We start from the raw sequence: 21,467 nt of genomic DNA, 5'->3' as shown, positions 1-21,467 counted from the left end.
ATATGTATTTGATTTTTTTTTTTGGTTGAAATTTTAGCCCTTTAAATATCACTCATTTTTTGAAAAACTTATGGCTCCACCGCTCGTCACAATCAATCACAGATGGCAAATGGTACATTACTTCAATATACTTCAATCACACATGGCACATTACAACCATCTCCCACTCCACAACATCACAGAAAAAGTGGCAGTGACACCTCCAAACGACCACAATGGCTCAATTTTTTCCTTGGTTTCTCATCAACGATTACCAACTTAGACCTATTTCAATTCTCCACCATTTAAAAGAAAATTCCAAAGTGAAAAATTGTTCAAATAAAAATACAAGAAGTAAAATTGTTCTGGTTGAAATAAAATTACCCACAACAGTCCACTCACCCCCCAAAATCCAACAGTTAAAAAAAAATCGAAATGGGACATGTGGAGAATCTGAATTTCACAGTTTCTAGGGCAGCTGCTGCATCTGCAAATAAATTTGGGATTTACATCTCATAAGAATTAATGTCGAGCCATCTCTACGGCTACGGCGCCGCACAATCAGCTGCTGCTGCTGCCGCCGCCACTGCCGGCCTCTCCAGCGTCTACACCTCACGTGCCCTAACCGACCCGACCCTCCGGTACCTTTCCGGGTCGGACCCTTTCGCCTCCGCCACCGACCACCATAGCCGAAGTAGCTCTATGTATCTGGCGACGTCGCATTTGATGTCCCAGTCTTCATGGCCAACTCCCGATGTCGAGCCCGGTGTTCCCGGCGTCAAACGCCCATCTGAAGGTTCCTCACTTTCCGCTCTCTGTCACTCTACTTCCGCTTTCTGTTTGGTTACTGGGAAAATTTCTGGGCCCCAATTTTTTTCACATTTTAACTCAAATTTTTGTTCTGATGTAATTGTTTGTTGTTTGTTTGATAAGAAAGTGAGAATCTTGAATATGATTATGATTAAAGTTCATTGCTTTAATACAGACGTTTACTGGAAGTTTCTAATCGCAGTATCATAGAGATCAAAGAATGGGAATGCACTTGCTGCCTTTGATGCATGCATACATTGCTAATTTAAGCTTACTTCTATGTTAATCTTGTATGCAAGTGTATTTCTGATTCTATGTGTGCCTTTTAATTTGCTTATCAGCAAGTATGAATATGCTTTTTTGCTTTAATTAGTAATGTTAGAAACAGATTAGTATTTCAAGCTTACTTTCGTCAAGTCAGTTTACCCCAGATTTCACCTTAGAGAAGGAAAGTTGAAACTTTTTTCAATAATATCATGACAGATTTAGTTAATTAACTTTATCTACTATATGGTTCAGCTGGGTACTGTATTTTTTATATGTCTAATAAACTGCTTAATGTCCAGTAGTTTAGTGTTTTTGTATTGGCATTTAGGTCCATATATTTACAAAAATAGAAGCACAAGAAAATTTATATTTGTGTTTCTTATATATGTACGTTCTTACTCAAAATTACTATTTAAGCTATACTTATATGGTAACCTATATGTTTCCTCTGGTTTTCTTGTATATACGTTTCTACTACGTACATTAGCACTCTACCATCAGAGTTTTATGGGTGCGTATAATACGATTGGGCAAGAAGCTTGGTATTCTGCATTAGCCAAGCGCCCTAGATATGAGAGTGCAAGCAATTTGCCTATTTATCCACAGAGGCCAGGAGAGAAGGATTGTGCCCACTATATGCTCACAAGAACCTGTAAATTTGGAGAGCTCTGCAAGTTTGACCATCCTATTTGGGTTCCTGAGGGTGGAATTCCAGATTGGAAAGAGGTGACTGTTTAATGTTATATTACATGCCTATAATGGTATTTTATCGTAATTTTACATACGAAATTATTATTTAGTATAATAACTTCTTAAATTCTGATATAAAATAAAGTCATTTAAATTTATCAGTGAATTGATCATATCCTATAAGCTATTTGTCATTGCTATGTTGTATGATTGTTCCTTGGATGTGCAGATACAATATTATAGTAAGACTTTTTTGCTTATTTCTTATGGTTTTTAAAGCTCGGTAGTCTGCATTATAATACAACTTTTTCTTTTAAATTTTACTGTTTCATATATTCTTTAGTCTGCCTACCTGCTGAATCTTCTGTAGAGAATCTGGTTATGTGGGAAAGATAAAGCAGCGAGGCTGATTTGTTCTGAAGTCAGTTGTTGGGGAACATATTATTTCTGACTTTCTCTTTCTTACTTCTTACTTTTTAATCTTATTATCATCTCATTAACCCGAGTTATGTATATTTGGACAGACTAACGACTGTTAATTAGTTCTCTCATGAACTGCTGAATAGGAAGAGGGGTGTTAGGGTACAGATTGTCGGCTAATTACGTTGTCAATACACCTGTGAGTTGTATCTTTAGTCTTGGTCTGTCATGTTTGTGCATTGTGATAACTATGCCATCTTGAAGCTATGTTGAATACATTTCGTTAGATTGTGTATATCGTGAAGGAAGGTTTGTCAGGCAAAACTTTCACAGTTTGAAAAGGTGAAATTTTGTTGCAAGCATGTTTTTTAGCAGAGTTTTTGGTAGAATTATTTGATTAATGTTCACTGAATCATTTCTCAGTGAAGTGTTCTAGTTCTTCAATCTTGAAAACCTAGTAGAATGTAGCCAAGGCTAATTTCCGTTGGAAAATAAACTATAGCTAAGTGTAGTTTTGAGCTTTTGACTTGGTTGTTGGGTGTTTTTCTTTTTGAAATACAGGCTATATTTTTCCATGGTCTGAGATGTTTTTGCGAGTGCTATTTCAATGCTAGGGTTGCTCATGGAGTACCTCCATCATTATTGAAAGAGTTTCTTCAATACCCAAGTGCATGCTTTTATGCAAAACTCATTGGCTTACTGAGTTTTGAGATTCCTTTTGGAGGAGACCTTGCTCCTATGTTGATGTTGTTGTGGACCTAACTTGAAGATAAAGATCAAGAGATTAGGTTGCTTGTAGCCGTAAACAAACAAAGGAGAGTACTTGTATCTTGATATGTTTGAAAGATAGTTGGTTATTGGTGACTGTGAAGGCTTGTAGGAATGTATTAAGAATTGTTTGGAAGGTGTGTGGGCAGTTTTCTAGTTGTTGACCATAATGATGGTGACATAACGTTTTCGAAGTCAAGTCAGTTACTATGTCTGACATATTGTAGACACATACCTATACTTTGCTTAGAATCATGTAAAAGGGGCTTTCATCTGATTACTATGCATTTGCCTGTTACTGAAAGAAGATGAAAATATTAATCTAGCTTATGATTTGAACCTGGCTTACACCTGTTTCTTGCCTTAAATTCCACGTAATAGCGGTCCCATCTGATAATTACCTACTTGCTCAATAACATGAGTTGTGTGTATGAAAAATGCTATAAATTTATGATTGCATGATTCCATTATTGTGGCAAGTTATTCTGGTGCTCTGCAGAGTATTTGCTCTTTTCTGCCTTTTGTATTATCTTCATCAGGAATCTATTAATTTTAGAAATTGAATTTGTTCATCACAGATTGCAGCTGTTTGTGTGCTATTGTCTATTTGCTTATTAATTGATAAAGAGACAAAAGGTATATTGCTATAACATAACAGAAATTTGTGATTGGTTCATTAGGTTCCACTTGTCGCTCCAAGTGAATCCCTTCCTGAGAGACCTGGAGAGCCAGATTGTCCAGTAAGTAGCAATTCAATATTTTTTTTTCTTTTTGCAGAAATGATACTTTTAAACACTTTAACTGGACATGGATTCTTTTTCCTTTTTAATGTTGCAGTACTTTATAAAGACTCAAAGATGCAAATTTGGTATGAGGTGCAAGTTCAATCATCCGAAGGAAAAACTGGCTGCTGCTGTAAGTGCAAATGATATGCAGATTTTCCAAGAGTTATCTGTCATCTGGACCTATTCCCTATTTTATTATGATATGATGTTCTACTCTGGTTTCAGGTTGCTTCAGAAAATGCTGATGCTTTTGCCTTACCTGAGAGGCCTTCTGAGCCCCCATGTGCAGTAAGATATATTTCCATTACTTTTTTGGTGTGCATTATCCATCTATCTATGATGTAGATTTGCTTATATTCCATTTCATAATTTTTAAACAGTTCTACATGAAAACGGGGCAATGTAAGTTTGGTGCAACCTGCAAATTTCATCACCCAAAAGATATCCAGATACCATCAGCCGAGCAAGAGAATAAAATTGGAGAAACTGGGACAACTATTCAGCCGGAGGGAACTGGATTTGCTGTGAAGCTTCCTGTTTCATTCAGCCCTGCACTATTATATAACTCCAAGGAGCTTCCTGTAAGACCGGTAAGGATGAAGCAACACATAAGCATTTTATTATTCTATTTGCATTACGTCCCGATTTTTAGTTAATTCTTTCTTCTTTTGATTTAACAGCTTTTTGATGTCGTAAATTTCTGTTGATCATGTATCTCTTGCTTCTAACAGGGTGAACCCGATTGTCCATTCTACCTGAAAACTGGAAGGTCTGCATATGTATAGTTTTGTTGATTTATACTGTGATAAAAGTAAAAGATGACTAAGAATTCTAAAATGGCTTTTGTTTTCTAAATCAGTTGCAAATATGGGGCCACTTGCCGCTACAATCATCCTGATAGATATGGTATATTTAAGATTCTGATGTTCAAGATTCCAGTGTTCAGTGTCGTTTATCAAATAGTGTTTCAAATTTCATTGCTTAGATTTTTGTGCAGCAATCAATCCACCAATTGGTGCAATCAGCCATCCCATTGTAGCCCCTCCGGCAGCAGGTCTGAACATAGGAGTTATTAATCCAGCTGCCTCCATTTATCAAACTTTGGCTCAGCCAACGGTAAATAGTATCCTATCTTTCGTCTTACTCTTTTTCTTTTCTACCATGTTGAACTGTTAGCTAATTCAACTCTCTCTCTCTCTCTCTCTCTCTCAAACACGCACGCCCACACGCACAAAAACACATGCCGACGCACTGGGTGGGCCATGATACGTGGTTGTAAAACTTCATCTTGGTATTGTTTGCTTAAACTTGACTCATGTAATTTTTTTTGCATGTTGCAGGTGGGAGGGGGCCAAACTGTGTATCCTCAACGCTTTGGACAGATTGAATGCGATGTAAGCATTCTTCTTCATCCTCTTCATTATTTAAATTAATGTGATTTTAAATGCATATGGTTTTTGAGACGCCTATGGATAGATCCTAAGAGAAAAATATTGAATTTGAATGTTATTGTTACTGGAATATTATACCTTCTCATTTTTCTGAATGATTGGAACCTTGATTCTCACCATATTAAAAATATTGAGTCGGCCATTAATGGTTCTATTTGAATACTTTCTCATTTTTCTGAATCATTGGAACCTTGACGACAGCTCTCATGTTTATGTGTGGTGATTTTTTCGTGTTGTAGTACTATATGAAGACAGGGGAATGTAGGTTTGGCGAACAATGCAAATACCATCACCCAATTGATAGGTCAGCAGTGGCGCTGTCAACAACAAAACCAGTTCAACAACAAAATGTTAAGCTAACTCTTGCTGGACTACCTAGGAGAGAGGTATGAATCCTTCTCTATAGAATGATGGAGTTATTCTTTGTTGAGATTATACTGTTGGCGCAATAGGGATTGAAAAAATAGTAATGGTAAAAGATACAACTATCCGTTTTTCCATTGACAATTGATTGAATTTTCTGATGCATTTAACCCATATTCTATCTTTTCCGTTGAAAACTTTAGTCTATCTAGGCGTTATTTGTTACCTTAAAACTGGCATGTAAGAGTATTAATAAGGTTGGAACTTTTTACAGGGTGTTGCTATCTGTGTGTATTACCTGAAAACTGGCACATGCAAGTATGGTGCAACCTGCAAATTTGACCACCCACCTCCTGGCGAGGTTATGGGCATGGCAGCATCAGAAGGTGCATCCGGAGGGGAAGCAAAAGTAGACGAGTTCACACAGGAACAGCAGCAGTGAGGTCCCTAGCATGAAGAACTTTGGGAGTTATTTTGTTGATCTCTGTTGCCATGCCCTGTTTCCCACTATGCTTCTCGAGCCATTGTTGGCACAGTACTTGTATGAGTTGTCTAATTAGCTATTCTTTGTGTTCTGTTTTGCTTGTACGGTGCAAGTCTTTACCGATTGAATAACCGAAGCGTTTTTCTGTCTTCAGTAATTTTAGCCTGTCTCTGCAATACTGTCTGAGTTTCTAAATGATAAGTTTCTACTCTCTGGTGAAGTTTGTTCAGGAAGTTCCCGAGCTTTCCACTTGCAAATATGACTTCAGTAATAAAAGAAGTAAATATTTATGCAATCGAAGGCGTTTACAGCAAAATTTGCAAATATGTTCATTAGTTGCAATTCCCCTTTGAGCCACCACTCTAGTCTCGGTTTTGCCATGAAGAAATTGTGGGAGCATGAATTAATTAAGGATCTCTCCTCCAGTACCGTAATAATCAATGAATGAATCTTAAACAAGGCTTGCAAAACCTCCTCATTCTCCTCCCTCTGCAGACGACTGCATCTTCACCCTTGTCTCAACTGCCGATCGATCTTCCCTCCAATGATCTGCTTTGGCTTCCATGTTGAATTGATCCTTGCAAGAAAAGCATTAGGCTCAACTTCAGACCACAAAAACGCTGGCTCTTATGAAAGCTCTGAACAGTTACCTTCAAATCAGTGATGTTTTCTTTTCAACTCATCCAATGCGCGATGGTTGTCAATGTCCTTTTTGTTTTTCAAAGGTTGTTTGTTGGTGTCCTTTTGTTGTAGAGAACAGAAAAAAAAAAGGGTTTCTATGAATATCAAAACAAAGGTGTTTTTATTAAGAAAAATTAGGTGTTTGGTTATCTCAATTAAACAAAACAAATTAATGCAATAATAAAAAGAATACACTCATTTTGTTTTCTTTTTAGAAATTCAAGATTCTAAATTACCCTAAATTACAAGATATGAAATTCAAACTCAGGTGCAATGTGACGGTGAATTGCCTGATTAATTCGTCTGCTCCTATGTACTATAATTAAAAGTTCCTTCATTTTAAAGAGGGAAGGAGAAAGATGAAGACTTTTAGCCAATTTAGTATTTATAAAATGAATTGTGGATTTTTAATGGATAAAAAGAAAAGAAAAATAAGAAATTGGGAGGGGAGGGTGGCGTGGCATAATTGGGGTCATTCGTAGGATATATAAACTTCCCGAGATGATAATTCACTGCTAATAATAATAGGCTTGCTTATTATTTAAAAGAGAAAAGAACCTGTTTGGATGGAAGGAAAATAGGCAGGAAAAAATGACAACTAGAAAATAAAGGAAAAGAAGAAAGATAGTTAGTTAGAGGAGAGAAGGCAAAAAGGAGAAATGATAATACAGGCGCAAGCAGAGTGTATCTCACTCTGCTCCTCAGCCTTTAACTCCAACCACCACCATTACCAGCATTTTAGAGTTGGAGTTATAGCACATGCTAGTCTAACCTTCTTGTCCAGATTTCCATCAGTGGCCACCATGTCCACTAGAAGCAGCAGCAGCCATTGGAGGAGGAGAAAGAGGAGCGACGACGTCGTATCACCTTCTTCTTCTTCTTCTTCGAGATCTTCATGGCGTTGTGCAGCTGCCTCGGCCTCACCACCACCACCACCAGCTCCCCCAACTGCAGATAAGGTCCGTTGCTTCTTTGTTTATCTGTCTCTGCTTGCTCTCTTTGCTTTGATTCTTCTTCTTCCTCACTTCCAAGTGGTCGACTTTACACCAGAGAGAGGTGCCTGAATTGCAGACGCTGATCCGAAGATTCTGGAAAGTGGCAGCTCCCTACTGGTCATCGGACGACAAGGAACAAGCGAGGATGCAGCTGGCCGCAGTCTTCGCTCTCACTCTAGCCACCACTGGCATCAGCGTTGGCTTCAATTTCCTGGGCCGCGACTTCTATAACGCCCTTGCCAGTCTCTCTCTCTCTCTCTCTCTCTCTCTCTCTCTCTCTCTCTACCATCTTTCCCTTTTGTGCTCATTTTGTTAATCTTATTGGTACTGGTAATAAGTTTATTTACTGAATTTTGTTCTTTTTTGCTTGAAAATTGGATGGTGATGATGATGATATAAAGACAAGGACCAAGAGCAATTCACAAAGCAGCTACTTTACTACTTGGGTGCCTTTGCTGGTGGAATTCCGGTGAGCACCAATTGCTGCACTTTCACTTAGGTATCCATCCCTCTGCTTTTTTGTTTCCTTACTTTTCATCCTTCTTTAATCAACACAAACAAACAAACCTGAAATTAGCACAACCCACAGAGGAAAATAAAAAAGGTAGTTATCATAAGCTTCTGTCAGTAAATTACACAGCAACCCAGTGGGAAAAGAAAAAAAAAACATATATACAAGCTGCTATATGCATTGTAGTTTTTTGTTTTGTTTTGGGTATTCTGTCCATAACTTTCCACTTTGCATTTTAAACACAACCACTGGGTTCATATTCGTACCATTATTGTTGATTTGTTTGCTTATGCAGTTCCATTGAAACAATGACCTGGTTTACTGACATATTTGTTTCATATGTTGAAAACTGTTGTGCAGATTTTTGTGTTGCGAGATTATGCAAGAGAAACTCTTTCTTTGAGGTGGAGATCTTGGATGACAAAATATTACATGGACCGCTACCTAAGCAACCAAACCTTTTACAGAATTCAATCCCAATCAATCATTGATAATCCTGATCAGCGCATTGTTGATGATCTAAGTTCTTTCACGGGAACTGCCCTATCCTTCTCCTTAACACTTTTCAATGCTGTGATAGATCTCATATCATTCAGTAACATCTTATTTGGTATCTATCCTCCACTGTTTGTTGTCCTTCTTGTGTATTCGATTGGTGGAACAGCTATTAGTGTCTATCTTGGAAGGGTAATATTTGTAACTCTGTTTAACAAAGAACCATTTCCCATGTTATATACAGTTGATATATTTGGCAATAATAGAGGATACCAACTCGATTTAATGGAAACTCTGTATTTGTGTTTTCAGGATTTGGTTTCTTTAAACTTCTTACAAGAGAAAAAGGAGGCTGATTTTCGTTATGGACTTGTGCGCGTTCGAGAAAATGCTGAATCCATTGCCTTCTATAGTGGTGAAGAAAATGAAATGCAACTTTTGCTGCAACGCTTCAAAAGTGCTTTTGAAAATCTGAGTGTATGAATGACTTTAGTTTTCTTCTGTTTTCATTTACTTGAGTTTTCTATCAATGTAGTAATTAGCCTTTACATTGAGGACTCCCTTTTCTCTCACTTATTGAATTTAGTTAATACAATATTGTTTCTGTGTGCATTTACTATAAATATGCCGAAAAATCACACTTAGGACTTCCCCCTTCTATAGATCTACTGAGAGAAGATGAGCATTTTTTTTTTCTTTCTTTCCTTGCATGATTGAATTTAAAGTACACAGATGCCCACGAGTTTTGTTTGCAGTTGATAGTTTTACTGATTTACAATTACTGGACATGTAAATTTTTATTTCATGTGGTTCCATATGATTATGTTTTAATTCCTATTCCTAACTTGCAGAAATTGTTGATATCTTCAAGAAATCTCGAGTTTTTCACCAATGGGTACCGCTATCTTATTCAGATTCTTCCCGTTGCTGTTGTTGCTCCTATGTTTTTCTCAGGAAAAATTGAGTTTGGTGTCATTAATCAGTCAGTATCTGCTTTCAATCATATTCTTGGGGACTTCTCCCTTGTTGTGTACCAATTTCAGGCTATCAGCGCATTTTCAGCTGTAATTGATCGACTTGGTATTGTCTTTCCATCCTTATCACTCTATTTACTATAACTAGGATCTGTTGCGTATGTCTTCTCTGACCAGATAACTTCATAAGAAAGCTGGCTAATTTGGTTGATGCTATATGGGGTCTTGAAAAATTGAATGAATATGGGTAGTCTTCAAGAAAGAAATTGACATAAGATAACCCTTTTTCTTTTTCTATCCATATTCATTTTCCTTCCTAGATTCATTCAGATGATTACAGACTTTGTTTCTATATTTTCAGGTGATATGTAAAACATCTTCAATAATATTTCTACCTTTCACCATATCTTTTATGTTGCATTTAACAGTAGAAGCCTGCTATACTCTTCAAGTTAATTAGATTTATTCCATCATTTACAGATTCATTATACTTTGTATTTTGTTATTCTGCCTAATTCTATTTACTCCGTCCCAAAATTTACTCATGATCTGAAATATTGTAATGTTTTCTTTATGGGTTCCACACAAGATCTTTTATAGCATGTATTCCACTTTGCACACTTGTTTACCTAGTGATATCCAACACATGCAGGTGAATTTGATGATGTGTTGGATACCAGCAACTTTGAACGCCGTTCTGATCCCTCAGAAGGGATATGTCTTATATATTGTAACGTTGAAAGTTTAGCTGAACTGGATTCAAATGGATCCATTCCCATAGACAACGAGCAACAAAAGTTAGTGGATATAGAGAATTTGACTGTGCAGACACCAAGTAGTGCTACATTGGTTAGGGACTTATCATTGCTAATCAACAACAATGAGCACTTATTGGTTGGTAATTCCATTGTGATATTGAATTTATCATGAGTTTACTAGATAAATCTTTTGACCCAGTAAATGCTGAAGAACTTTTCTTGTATATGATCACTTTAATAGGTAACAGGACCAAGTGGGAGTGGTAAGACATCTTTGTTAAGAGCTATGTCTGGTCTTTGGAGTACTGGAAAAGGAGAGATCAAATTCTATGTGAAAGATGGCGAAGAAGATCATCAACCATCCATTTCCTCAGGTGTAGCCCCCCTTAAGGTAGATACTGCTAATGATAAATATGGGGAACTTGGAAGGCCCTCAAATAGGAATTATAAAGGCATATTTTTCCTTCCTCAAAGACCATATATGGTACTGGGAACACTTCGCCAACAATTGCTCTATCCTACATGGGCTGATGGTGCGATTTCAACATCGGAGAGTACTAAACCAACAGGTATGTACTTCAAATCTTTTTGGCACATTTTTAAAAGCATTTCTGACTTAGATTTTTTGGAGCATTTTTTTCCTAATTTTATTTATAGAGCATGTTTTTGTTATTAGGATTTTGGAAATCCTTTTTAAACTCCCCTAAAAAAGGAAAAATAAAGAAAATAGGAGGAAACAATTTTCATTTACAGGAAAAGTCGCTTACCCTTGTATACCTATGCATAACAACTGGAAAGCCAAACTTTCGTAATTTTCCTGTGCATAACAACTGGAAAGCCAAACTTTCGTAATTTTCCTATGCATAACAACTGGAAAGCCAAACTTTCGTAATTTTCCTGTGCATGTGAAATTGACTGAGTTGCTTAAGAAAATAACAAACAGATTCAAAAAGAGTATCTACTCTGGAAACAAGGTTTTTGCTGAAGATCAAGGATATGTGTCCTCAATCAGATTAATTTTATAGTACTTCAGCATGTTGTCTCTTGTGAACGGACTAGCTTCAACACTAGTCTACTCTATCAAGGGGTGTACTTCTGCACTCCTATATATATATTTTTAAGAGAATAGGACACCTACTCTAATTGTCTGCAAGTTGCAGATTTAGCTATAATCTTCATGGCGTAAGACTTAATATTTCATTCAAGAAATCCCGTTTTATCTGGTTGGGATAGTAAGTACCACATAATTGATAATGCTCAAGTAATCTCGGAGGTTGTATCGCGTCTGCATTCTTGTATATCATTCTCTATTTGTAGATTTACATTTTGATCTCAATATATCATGGTATGTGTACTGAGAAGTTATAATCAGCTGTGACAATTGATTTTGTAATTCTTGCAGGTTCACTTCCTTTCTTGATGCAGGCACCAAAATTAGAAAATACAAGTGAAAAGCCTAGTAAGCCCACAACAGAGGACCTGATACAGGCTTTGGAGGATGTCCGACTTGGTTATATATTAGCCCGATTCAGTAGTTTGGATACTTCATATGAATGGTCTAGTGTTCTCTCCCTTGGAGAGCAGCAGCGCCTTGCTTTTGCACGTCTACTACTTTCAAGACCAAAATTGGTTCTACTGGATGAATCAACCAGTGCTTTAGATGAAGCAAATGAGGTATTCATTTACTAGAAATTATCCTATCTTTGAATTGATGATGCAAGTTTTATTACTGATCTTGGGTAAGCTTCAGCTAAAGGAGTTCACATATTTTACGTTACCATTCTCTTTCCTAAGACTTTCAAGAGTATCTTTAGGAATTGTCCCCAACATACTGGACACCTTCATAGTAAACCTTATTATCTACATGCTACATTTTGTCCCTTTTTGCGCTATGCATACAAAACACCAGAAATGAATAATCTAGTCTTTACAAAGCATTGTTTTATTCAACTTATTCAATATCATATTTCATATAATTCAAAGTTGTAGTGAGGTTCTCCTGGGTGTGCTTCTTTTGGCAGGCTCATTTATATCAGCAGATTGAGAAAGCAGGCATAACATACATTAGCGTTGGCCACCGACGTACTCTATATGACTTCCACAAGAAGAACTTGCATATATCCACAGTCGATCCAAGCAGTGCCGATCGCAATTGGCAGATTAAATCCATCAATAAGGACACCTTATACCAGTTATCAAATCTATAATTGTAGCTGCCTTTACATGGCATGATTTTCTGCCGGTCTTCCATTACGTCACTTGTCAAGTCTTTTCTTTCAGAAAATGCAGAAGATATTTACCTTCTTTTTTATGTCAACTAGTCATGTAGTATCCCGCTTATATTGTCTACGCCCGAGGCTTTTCATGTACTTGGGGTGCATTTGGTAACAATCTTATTTTATTGGGAGCTTCACTAATATACCCAAAATAGGACTTGAAATTATTAAAAAAACCCATATAGAATACATTTTAGAAATACATCCAAAATCCATTTATTATATAACAAATTAGTGTTAAAGTTCTTATAAATTACAGGTCTGCTACTATAAAGCCCAACAGCAAAAAAACTCAAAAAAAACACCCAAAACAACCCCAGCCCAAATTTATAAACAAGCCCAAACATTGTAAACCGTAACTTTCGTCCAAAAAAAAGAAAGTAAACCGTAACTTAAAAAAAAGTAAACCGTAACCTAACTTCCAGCACGCGCCTCTTCATTAAATCATCTCTGCAAAACGTCTCTTCACTCAGCGTCTTCATCAAATCGTCTTCATCTTCTGTCCAAACCGAGACTCCATAACCACCACCAAGCTTGATCGCCTTTCAAAAACAAACATCAGACACTGACCTCCACCTTCTAAACCAACACAAAATTTCAGAGAACAATTTCAACAAGAAAACGCTTCAAAGGCAAGACATTTACAAACCAAACCTTTACTGTAATATTGATTATTTGCTATAAAGATCCAGTCTAGGGTAATAACAATATTTTAGATTCGAATGAAAGACAAAATCTTGAAACTATATTGGATTTCACTATAGGACTGACTTCATAGGACCATTATTCTAGTCACTAATTTAGTCGCTAGTTTACTTTCATGTTGATTAATGGCTATAAAGTTTCAGTATAAGATAATAATACTGCTTGTTTCCTTAAAAACTTTTTTCTAATGCATGTCTACCATTGTAAAGTTCCAGTATATGGTAATAATACTACTTGTTTTCTATGAAATCCCCTTTGTAATGTTTGTCTGCCACTGTAAAGTTCCAGTATAGGGTAATAATATTGCTAATGCCCTATGAAATCCTATTTGTAATGCATGTCTACTATTGTAAAGTTCCAGTATAGGGTAATAATATTACTTGTTTCCTATGAAATCCCCTTTGTAATGCTTGTCTGCCACTGTAAAGTTCCAGTATAGGGTAATAATACTTCTAATTCCCTATGAAATCCTATTTGTAATGCATGTCTATGTCAAAGTTCCAGTATAGGGTAATAATACTACTTGTTTCCTATGAAATCCCCTTTGTAATGCTTGTCTGTCACTGTAAAGTTCCAGTATAGGGTAATAACACTGCTAATTCCCTATGAAATCTTATTTCTAGTGCATGTTTACCACTGTCAAATTTCAGTATAGGGTATTAACACCGATACTTTACTGTCATGTTTCTATTTCTAATGCAGGTATACTAATTAAAAGATGAAGAAAGAAAGAGCCAGAAGAAACTCCAAACCAAAAGAACAACATTCGTCATCCAAAAAAAAACAAACAAGAAGCCAAGCAGATGGGAGGACCCAAATTATGTACAGATCAAGAGCAACATGCTTTCTTTTGCAACAACAATTGACAACATCAGACAGAGACTTGAAAATCGGCACGATGTCTTAACTCTGCTATCAAAGACACCTTTTTGGGCATTGATAGAAGCATATATCCAGAGAAGATTAACAAAGGTAGAGCGCATGAAGTCTAACTATAACATCGTGAGACTCATACAAGTTTATGACCAAAGACAAAGAAGTTCAAGTTTAATGATGGTGACAGTGAGATGAAAAGCAAAGATGTGGCTGAAATTTTTGGCTTGTCAAACAAAGGCAAGAAGTTACCAAGCACAACAACCTCAACAAGGCCAAATTTGCATTTTGTAAAGAAATACTTCACGCAGTATAAGAAGATAACAAAGACTTCAATTGATAAGTGCTTGAACTTAGCACTTGAAGATGAAACAGAAGAGGGTGCTATGGATGTAACAAGATTGATAATCCTACAACTTTTCATGACCAATCTTTTCTGCAACTTTGGTTGTACAATTTCTTGGACATATACAACCACAATAAACACCTTAGAAGAGATGGCGAAATATAATTGGGCGCAAGGAGTTTTGGACTACATGTATTTTGGATTAGAACAAGCAAAGAAGAACAAGAAAGACAAAAAAAAGCAGCCAAGCGTGAGTGGCTGCCTAATCCTAATACTGGTAAGAACACAAATCTCCAAACTGCAAATTCGTAGCATTATTCTAATGATATGAATTGACACGTGATATTTCAAAAAAATATTGTGCAGTATTGGCTGTGTCAAAGATCTAGCCTACTAACTCCAATTCCTGGAAGAGAATAAATGACATTAGCAGCTGTCAAATGGAGTCTTCAAGAACTCAGCTCGAAGTTTCATCATCTAAAGAACAACCAGATAAAGGTACTCTTTCCTTTCAAATAATCTGCAGCAAATATGACAACATTGTTAATACCATGTCATAGACATACATTGTTAATACCATGTCATAGAAGTAAACTATGAATACCATGTCACAAAGGTAGACTATGAATACCATTTCATAGAAGTACATTATTAAAACCATGTCATAGAATTACACTCTTAATACCATGTCATAGAAGTGCATTCTTAATACTAACTCTACTCAACAAATAGATAAAAAGCACTAAAGCTCAAGAGCCGGATGATGATTCTAAAGAAGAGAATGAAGAGAATGATGATGATTCTGAAGAAGAGAATGAAGAGGAGGAGGACGATGCTGCTGAAGAAGTGAATGAAGAGCATGATGATGATGCTGCTAAAGAAGAAAATAAAGACAAGGATGATGCTGCTAAAGAGGTGAATGAAGAGCATGGTGATGTTGCTGAAGAAGAAAATGAAGAGGACGAGGATGCTGAAGTGAATGGAGAGCATGATGATGCTGCTGAACATCAAGTCCAACAACACCACCAGCTACAAGAAGACCTCCAAAATGAAATCCCAGAATACCGGAATTCAACGTTGTTTGAGGAAATTGTTAGATCAGTCCCAGAATACAAGGAGGATGAAATACAGCTTACAAAAGAGTATATGATGGCGATCAATAATGCTGCTGAATATTAGACAAAGAAAGGAGAGCATCAAAAGATCCATGATGCAATAGCATCTTGCATAAAAAAGAATAAATTTATTCAGATGTTGTACAATGAAAAAGAAGAATTATTGAAGCATCAGCAGCAACTGCAGAAGATGGTTAAGGAAGCAGCATATCACAAGAAAGTCATACAACTTGATGTTCATGAGAAAAAATCCTACATGACAAAGCTGCAGCTAGAAAATGATCAACTTCTTGCAGAGAAGATTTCCTACTTGGACATTATTAATGAAAAGGAAGTTGTTATTGCCTTGTTGAGAGATCAAAAATTAGCGCAAGAATTACAGAGTGAAGACGACAAAGAAGCAAACAAAGAAGGTGAAGTAGAAAAGATAAAATCAAGAAAACCAGATTCCTCATTTCCTAAAGCAGAGACGAGAGCACAAAAGAGAAAGGCACAAAAAAAACTTCAAGAACCAACCAAATTAAAGAAGAGGGCCAAAGGTTCATTCATGCAATGGAATACATATCAGGTCTACAACATGCTGGATGAACTCCCACAAGAAAAGTTAAGAAATTACTGGAAAAATTCAGTTGATGGGTAAGGCAATGTGTTTCATTCATTTTCAATGCAAGATGCTACTATTGAACATGCATTAGCAAATAGGATTTCATTGTGTTATTACCCTATACTTGAACTTTACAGGAGTAGACATGCATTAGTCATAGGATTTCAAAGGAATCTAGCAGTGTTATTACCCTATATTGAAACTTTGCAGTGATAGACATGCATTAGTAAAAGGTTTTTTAGGAAACAAGCAGTATTATTACCCTATACTGGAACTTTATTGAACAGTTCTTACAATTTCATTGACATTTTTTCTAACTACAAATACTGTTACTGCTTTTTGGCAAGGGATAAGTATTCTGTTCAAAGATGACATACAAAGCTTATTAAGAGATACTGAAATTTATGGACAAATCATAGATGCGTATGCCGAGATACTTCATCATGATGAAAAGAAGGACTCTAAAAGACAACAGAATGCATACATCACGTGCTACTTATACGTAAGATCATAGCTATCCTATTACTTCTAGAAAAAATCACAAATTATTCATCTTCCTATACTTTTCACATTCTCTCTAAGGCCGAAACTATTAATCTTGCAGGGGTATCTCATAGGTAAAATGCACCCAAGAACATTTGATGAATATTTTGTCAAACTCCTTGAATACATAGAGAAAACTTCAAAGATGTTCACACTAATAACGGATGGCGGACACCACACTCTGCTTGTCTTTGACACCAATTCATTGCAATGGACGCACTACAACTTATTTAAGGGGGAAACTGAGCAAATAGTTGAATACTACAACAAAAAAACAATAATTTTGGTAAGACAGACTCTTACTATGAACTGTTAATACAAGACATGAACAAAATAGTTAATCAGTGAAGCTAACAACATACTTGCCTACAATGCAGGCAGACGCATCACATGTCTTCCTCAATAGTGTCAAGGCAGACGCATCCCACCAAATTACACTTTAAGGAGGACAGGGAATGCGCCCAATAACCTGAAAAGTCGTAAGTTTCGCAATAACACTTTTCTTCAGCCAATTCAAATTAAACTATGATTCACTAAATGATTATGTGTGTGTGTGTGTGTGAATTTGCAAAAATGATTGTGGAGTATTTATCATGTACTACATGCAATAGTTGTCACAAGGAAAACAAGTTGAAGAAAGCTTGAGTACATATGTGTGGGAAATTAGAAAAGAAGTTTTATTGAAGACAATGGAAAGTGAAAAAAGTTGATATTTCACAAAAGGGAATGAAGGATGAAAGCATAGATTTCACAAATTTTAGAACTATAAAATAGTAAATGTCCAGCTTCTAACTTCCAAATATCAAATTGTTAATATGTAGCTTTTAACCAAAATCTTTTGATGCTTCTTAACTTTCAAATGTCAAATATTTACTGTATAGTGAGATTCAAATGTAAAAAATTGTTACTGTGTAGCTTATTCTAAATTTCAAACTACGCACTAACAGTGTTCAAAATGCGTATTAACAGTGACTTTCAAAAAACTCAGCCTAAGTTGAGAAAATCAAGATTAGAAACGAAATAAAACTCAAAACAAATCAAGAAAGCCGTAGAAAAATACAGAAAAAAGGCCCAGTCTAATTTGACCAAAAAAAAAAAGCCCAAATAAACTAAGAAGTCTTATAAAAAAAGAGCCCAGAAAACTCAACAAGCCAATAAAGCCCAATTTCACTAAGCCCATTGAAAAAATAAAAAAATAAATCTAAGCCCAGAAAAACGCGACACGCACGCACCCAAAAAGTGAAAAACCCACTCACCTCTCATTCCGATCTTTGCGACACGACACCAACTCCAAAAGCAGGCAAAAACCTTCATAACCACCAGGCAGGAGACAAACTCCATAACCACCAATCAACGACAAACTCCATAACGAGAAAGCCGACGAATCGAAGTTATATTCTGCCACAGCCAAAAGTCTTCAAAATCGACACTACAAAATCCTAAAAAAGCAACTGAGCACAAGGACAACCCAGGAAAAAAGAAAGAAAATTTCATCCATAAACATCGACAGAAGGTACAATCTCAAGAACCCACACTCACTTTCCACTTTCATCTTAAGATTTTGCTAACTAATGCAAGAGTACCACGTTTAATATAGGTAACCAACGAAAAGGTCCAACAATGACAGAAACAAACACTCAAGATTCTTCAGAAATGGCAGACAAAGCATCACTATCAGACTCCCAGGTATTACAAAATCTCTTAACTTCAAAGTCCAATAACAATGTTTTGAAAAGACGCATGTTTTAACTGCAAAGTTTTCACAACTGTTAATACTATGTCATATAACTTGAACTATTAATACTATGTCACAACTGTTAAATACTATGCATCTTGCTCTTCTCGCAGTACACTTGAAGATCAAAATATATAGCATCCTTTGTTAATCAAAATCTGTGACTGCTATGCATCTTTCTCTTCTAGTGCACTGCAAAGCAGTGCACTTGAAGACCAAAATATGTAGCATCCTTTGTTAATCAAAATCTGAGACTTCTATGCATCTTGCTCTTCTAGTGCAACATGCACTAGAAATGTATATGAAAAAAAATTGCAGTGCACTAGAAAGAGAAGCATAAGGTTCAAATGCATAGAAGTAAATGGTTAATATCATATCATAGAAGTATTAATACTTATGTTTCATCTTTCTTTTGTTTAGTTAAAGCAACCTATTTGTTTCACTTTGCAAGTGGTCATATGGAAAAAGGTAACCGGGTTGAAATTCAAAAAAAAAAACATACAAAAGGATCCCAAGCCAGCAAAAACACAAAACAGCATCAACAAACACACAAGGCAAACCACCAACAATAGCAAAAGCCAAACCATCTGCACCCAAATCAGCAAACACACTTAAACCAAAGAAAACAACGAAGACAAAAAAACCATCATTCCAAACACAAAAACCTCAACCAAACAGATGCAATAACCCAAATTATGTGCAGATCAAGAGCAACATGCTCACATTTGGCAACACATTGCAAACGGTAAAAGACAAGCTTGCAGCAAGAAACAATGTCCTCAAGATCCTACAAAAAACGCCATTCTGGAGCATCATCAAGGCTTACATGGAAGGTCAGTTAACCAAGGCAGAATGCCAGAAGTCTAATTATCAAATAATTAGACTAATCAAACTACAACCCTGCAACCAAAAAATTCAAATTCAGTGAAGGCAACGAGCATGAAATTACAAGCAATGATGTGTCTGACATCTTTGGATTGCCAAACAAAGAAAACAAGTTGCCAAGCACAACAACTTCCACAAGAACAAATATGGCCTTTAAAAAGAAGTACTTCAAGAATTCAAAAAAAATCACAAAAACTGAGGTTGATAGGTGTCTGAACACAGCAATAGCAGATGATAGAAACAATAATACAATGGATGTTGTGAGGTTGTTAATCCTAGAGCTCTTCATCACAAATCTCTTTCGCAACTCTGGGGCGACAACGGCTTGGACCTTTTTGACTATGATTGACACCTTAGAAGCAATGGACAGCTACAACTGGGCACAAGGAGTCTTAGATTACATGCATTTTGGACTGGACTAGAATCTTTAGATGTATCCTCATCTTGTGCAAAACTGTCATTGTTAGGAACAGCTTCCAACAAAAAAAGAGAAGCAATTATGTTCGTATTAACAGTTTGAACATGATTCATTACAGCTTTATCCCCAACAGCAATATAAATTAATTGATCCTTTATCAGTCCACATACCATAAACATGATTTTCAAATCATCATCTGATTCCAATAAACAATTGGAGCAATCTGTAAAAGAGTACCTCAACTTAAAATGACCTAACTTAAGCTTAAACCTACTACACAACTCGTTGGACATCCAATCAAAAGTAGTAGTTGAAGACAAAATAAGCATTAAAGTTCCAGCACCATAGGTGCACTTCGCCACTCTCGAATCATCCATATCTTTACAAAAAAACAACAAACAAAACAAAAATGACTACTAGCAATAACAGTGGATGCCGAGTGCATTAAAAGTGAATTATAGTAAACTCAAAAACCAATAGTGCATAAGCAGAAAAAACAAGAATATACTCAGATTCAAATGAAAAAGCATACCTCAATTAAATTGAATATCACAAATTTTTCACCACAGCTCAAACCAAAACACAAGAGCAAATCCACAATCAAAACGAATCTGGAATCAATCCAAATTATAAACAAAAAGAAACAAAAACCTAATCAGCAACTTAATTAATCGAACTTGAAATCACCAAAAATCAGACTATAATATAATCGAATACCTCAAAAAACGAATATGAATTCACAAGAAAAAATCAAATACCTCAAAAATCGAAGATCACAGATCGCACCAAGCTCCAATCGAGTCTCATGCAGCGCATATCAATCCAAAAATTACCAAATCAAACAAGAAAGAAAAAGAAATTGAAGTAATAGAACTCCAATCTACACTATTCTCTGAGCTCAGAAGAATCGAGAAATAAAATCTGGAACCACATCATACTAAGCTTCGTTCGAAGAGGTGAACGAAGCTCGCTGTTCGAAGAAGTAAACGAAGCTCGTTTGGAATATTCGATCTGTTGAGGCTGCCAAACAGGTTTATGTTATGAGGTCACCAACGTAAATTTCAAGAAATTCCTATCCTATCTGGCGAGTTTTGGGCCTGTTTCAAAATATTCAAACCAAAAGGTCAAAAACGTAATCTAACATAGAAAATAAATCTAAGGTATCATACCCTGGGGATTACGAAATAACAAAAAAGTAAAAGTGACCGAGATGCAAGGGAAAAACTTTTGTTTCACATTTCCGGAAAGACCACCTATTTGTTCGTTTACCAGGTTCGATACGAAATCATAAATAAGCTCTACCGAGAAAAATCGACAGCTGTCGATTTTTGGGTTTATTTTGGGTGTGTTTCTATGTATTAAATTATGTAGGGTATATTTATGTTTCATGTCTAGGATTGGGTATTTCACTAATTTTGTATATTTTATTTGGATTAAACAGGAAAGGGAATTTGAGGAGTGAGAAAGAAAATAGATGTAAGGAAAAGAAAAGGGTGGAGAATATAAATCAAGCACTAATAACTAAGTAAAACCTTT

At 36.1% G+C, this 21,467-nt stretch overlaps 3 protein-coding genes across 4 annotated transcripts; all 3 read left to right on the top strand.

Moving 5' to 3' along the window:
• The first annotated feature begins 350 nt into the window (after nt 1–350).
• HUA1 (floral homeotic protein (HUA1)) lies at nt 351–6,250 on the top strand. Of its 2 annotated transcripts, none has more exons than XM_008227745.3 (12): nt 351–775; nt 1,544–1,782; nt 3,615–3,674; nt 3,772–3,849; nt 3,945–4,007; nt 4,100–4,309; nt 4,451–4,488; nt 4,579–4,625; nt 4,717–4,835; nt 5,060–5,113; nt 5,410–5,556; nt 5,808–6,250. In XM_008227745.3, exons 1-12 carry the CDS (start codon nt 505–507, stop codon nt 5,973–5,975), a joined length of 1,494 nt encoding a protein of 497 aa, XP_008225967.2. In that variant the 5' UTR covers nt 351–504; the 3' UTR covers nt 5,976–6,250. The 2 variants fall into 2 exon arrangements, with proteins under 2 accessions (XP_008225967.2, XP_008225965.2); XM_008227743.3 differs by having other exon boundaries at nt 404–775; nt 4,705–4,835.
• Nucleotides 6,251–7,226: 976 nt separating this feature from the next.
• ABCD2 (ABC transporter family protein) lies at nt 7,227–12,800 on the top strand. Its single transcript, XM_008227741.2, has 10 exons — nt 7,227–7,657; nt 7,749–7,935; nt 8,095–8,162; nt 8,565–8,891; nt 9,012–9,176; nt 9,551–9,779; nt 10,326–10,567; nt 10,673–11,000; nt 11,834–12,105; nt 12,453–12,800. Exons 1-10 carry the CDS (start codon nt 7,358–7,360, stop codon nt 12,636–12,638), a joined length of 2,304 nt encoding a protein of 767 aa, XP_008225963.2. The 5' UTR covers nt 7,227–7,357; the 3' UTR covers nt 12,639–12,800.
• Nucleotides 12,801–13,418: 618 nt separating this feature from the next.
• On the top strand, nt 13,419–16,376 carry LOC148918645 (uncharacterized). The gene is made up of 3 exons (XM_089048987.1): nt 13,419–14,908; nt 14,998–15,129; nt 15,364–16,376. Exons 2-3 carry the CDS (start codon nt 15,052–15,054, stop codon nt 15,808–15,810), a joined length of 525 nt encoding a protein of 174 aa, XP_088905113.1. The 5' UTR covers nt 13,419–14,908; nt 14,998–15,051; the 3' UTR covers nt 15,811–16,376.
• Nucleotides 16,377–21,467: the final 5,091 nt, after the last annotated feature.

This window comes from Prunus mume, linkage group LG3 (genome assembly GCF_029339155.1).
Source record: "Prunus mume cultivar Tortuosa linkage group LG3, ASM2933915v1, whole genome shotgun sequence".
NCBI classification, from domain to species: Eukaryota; Viridiplantae; Streptophyta; class Magnoliopsida; order Rosales; family Rosaceae; genus Prunus; species Prunus mume.
This window is presented reverse-complemented; position numbering and strand designations above follow the sequence as displayed.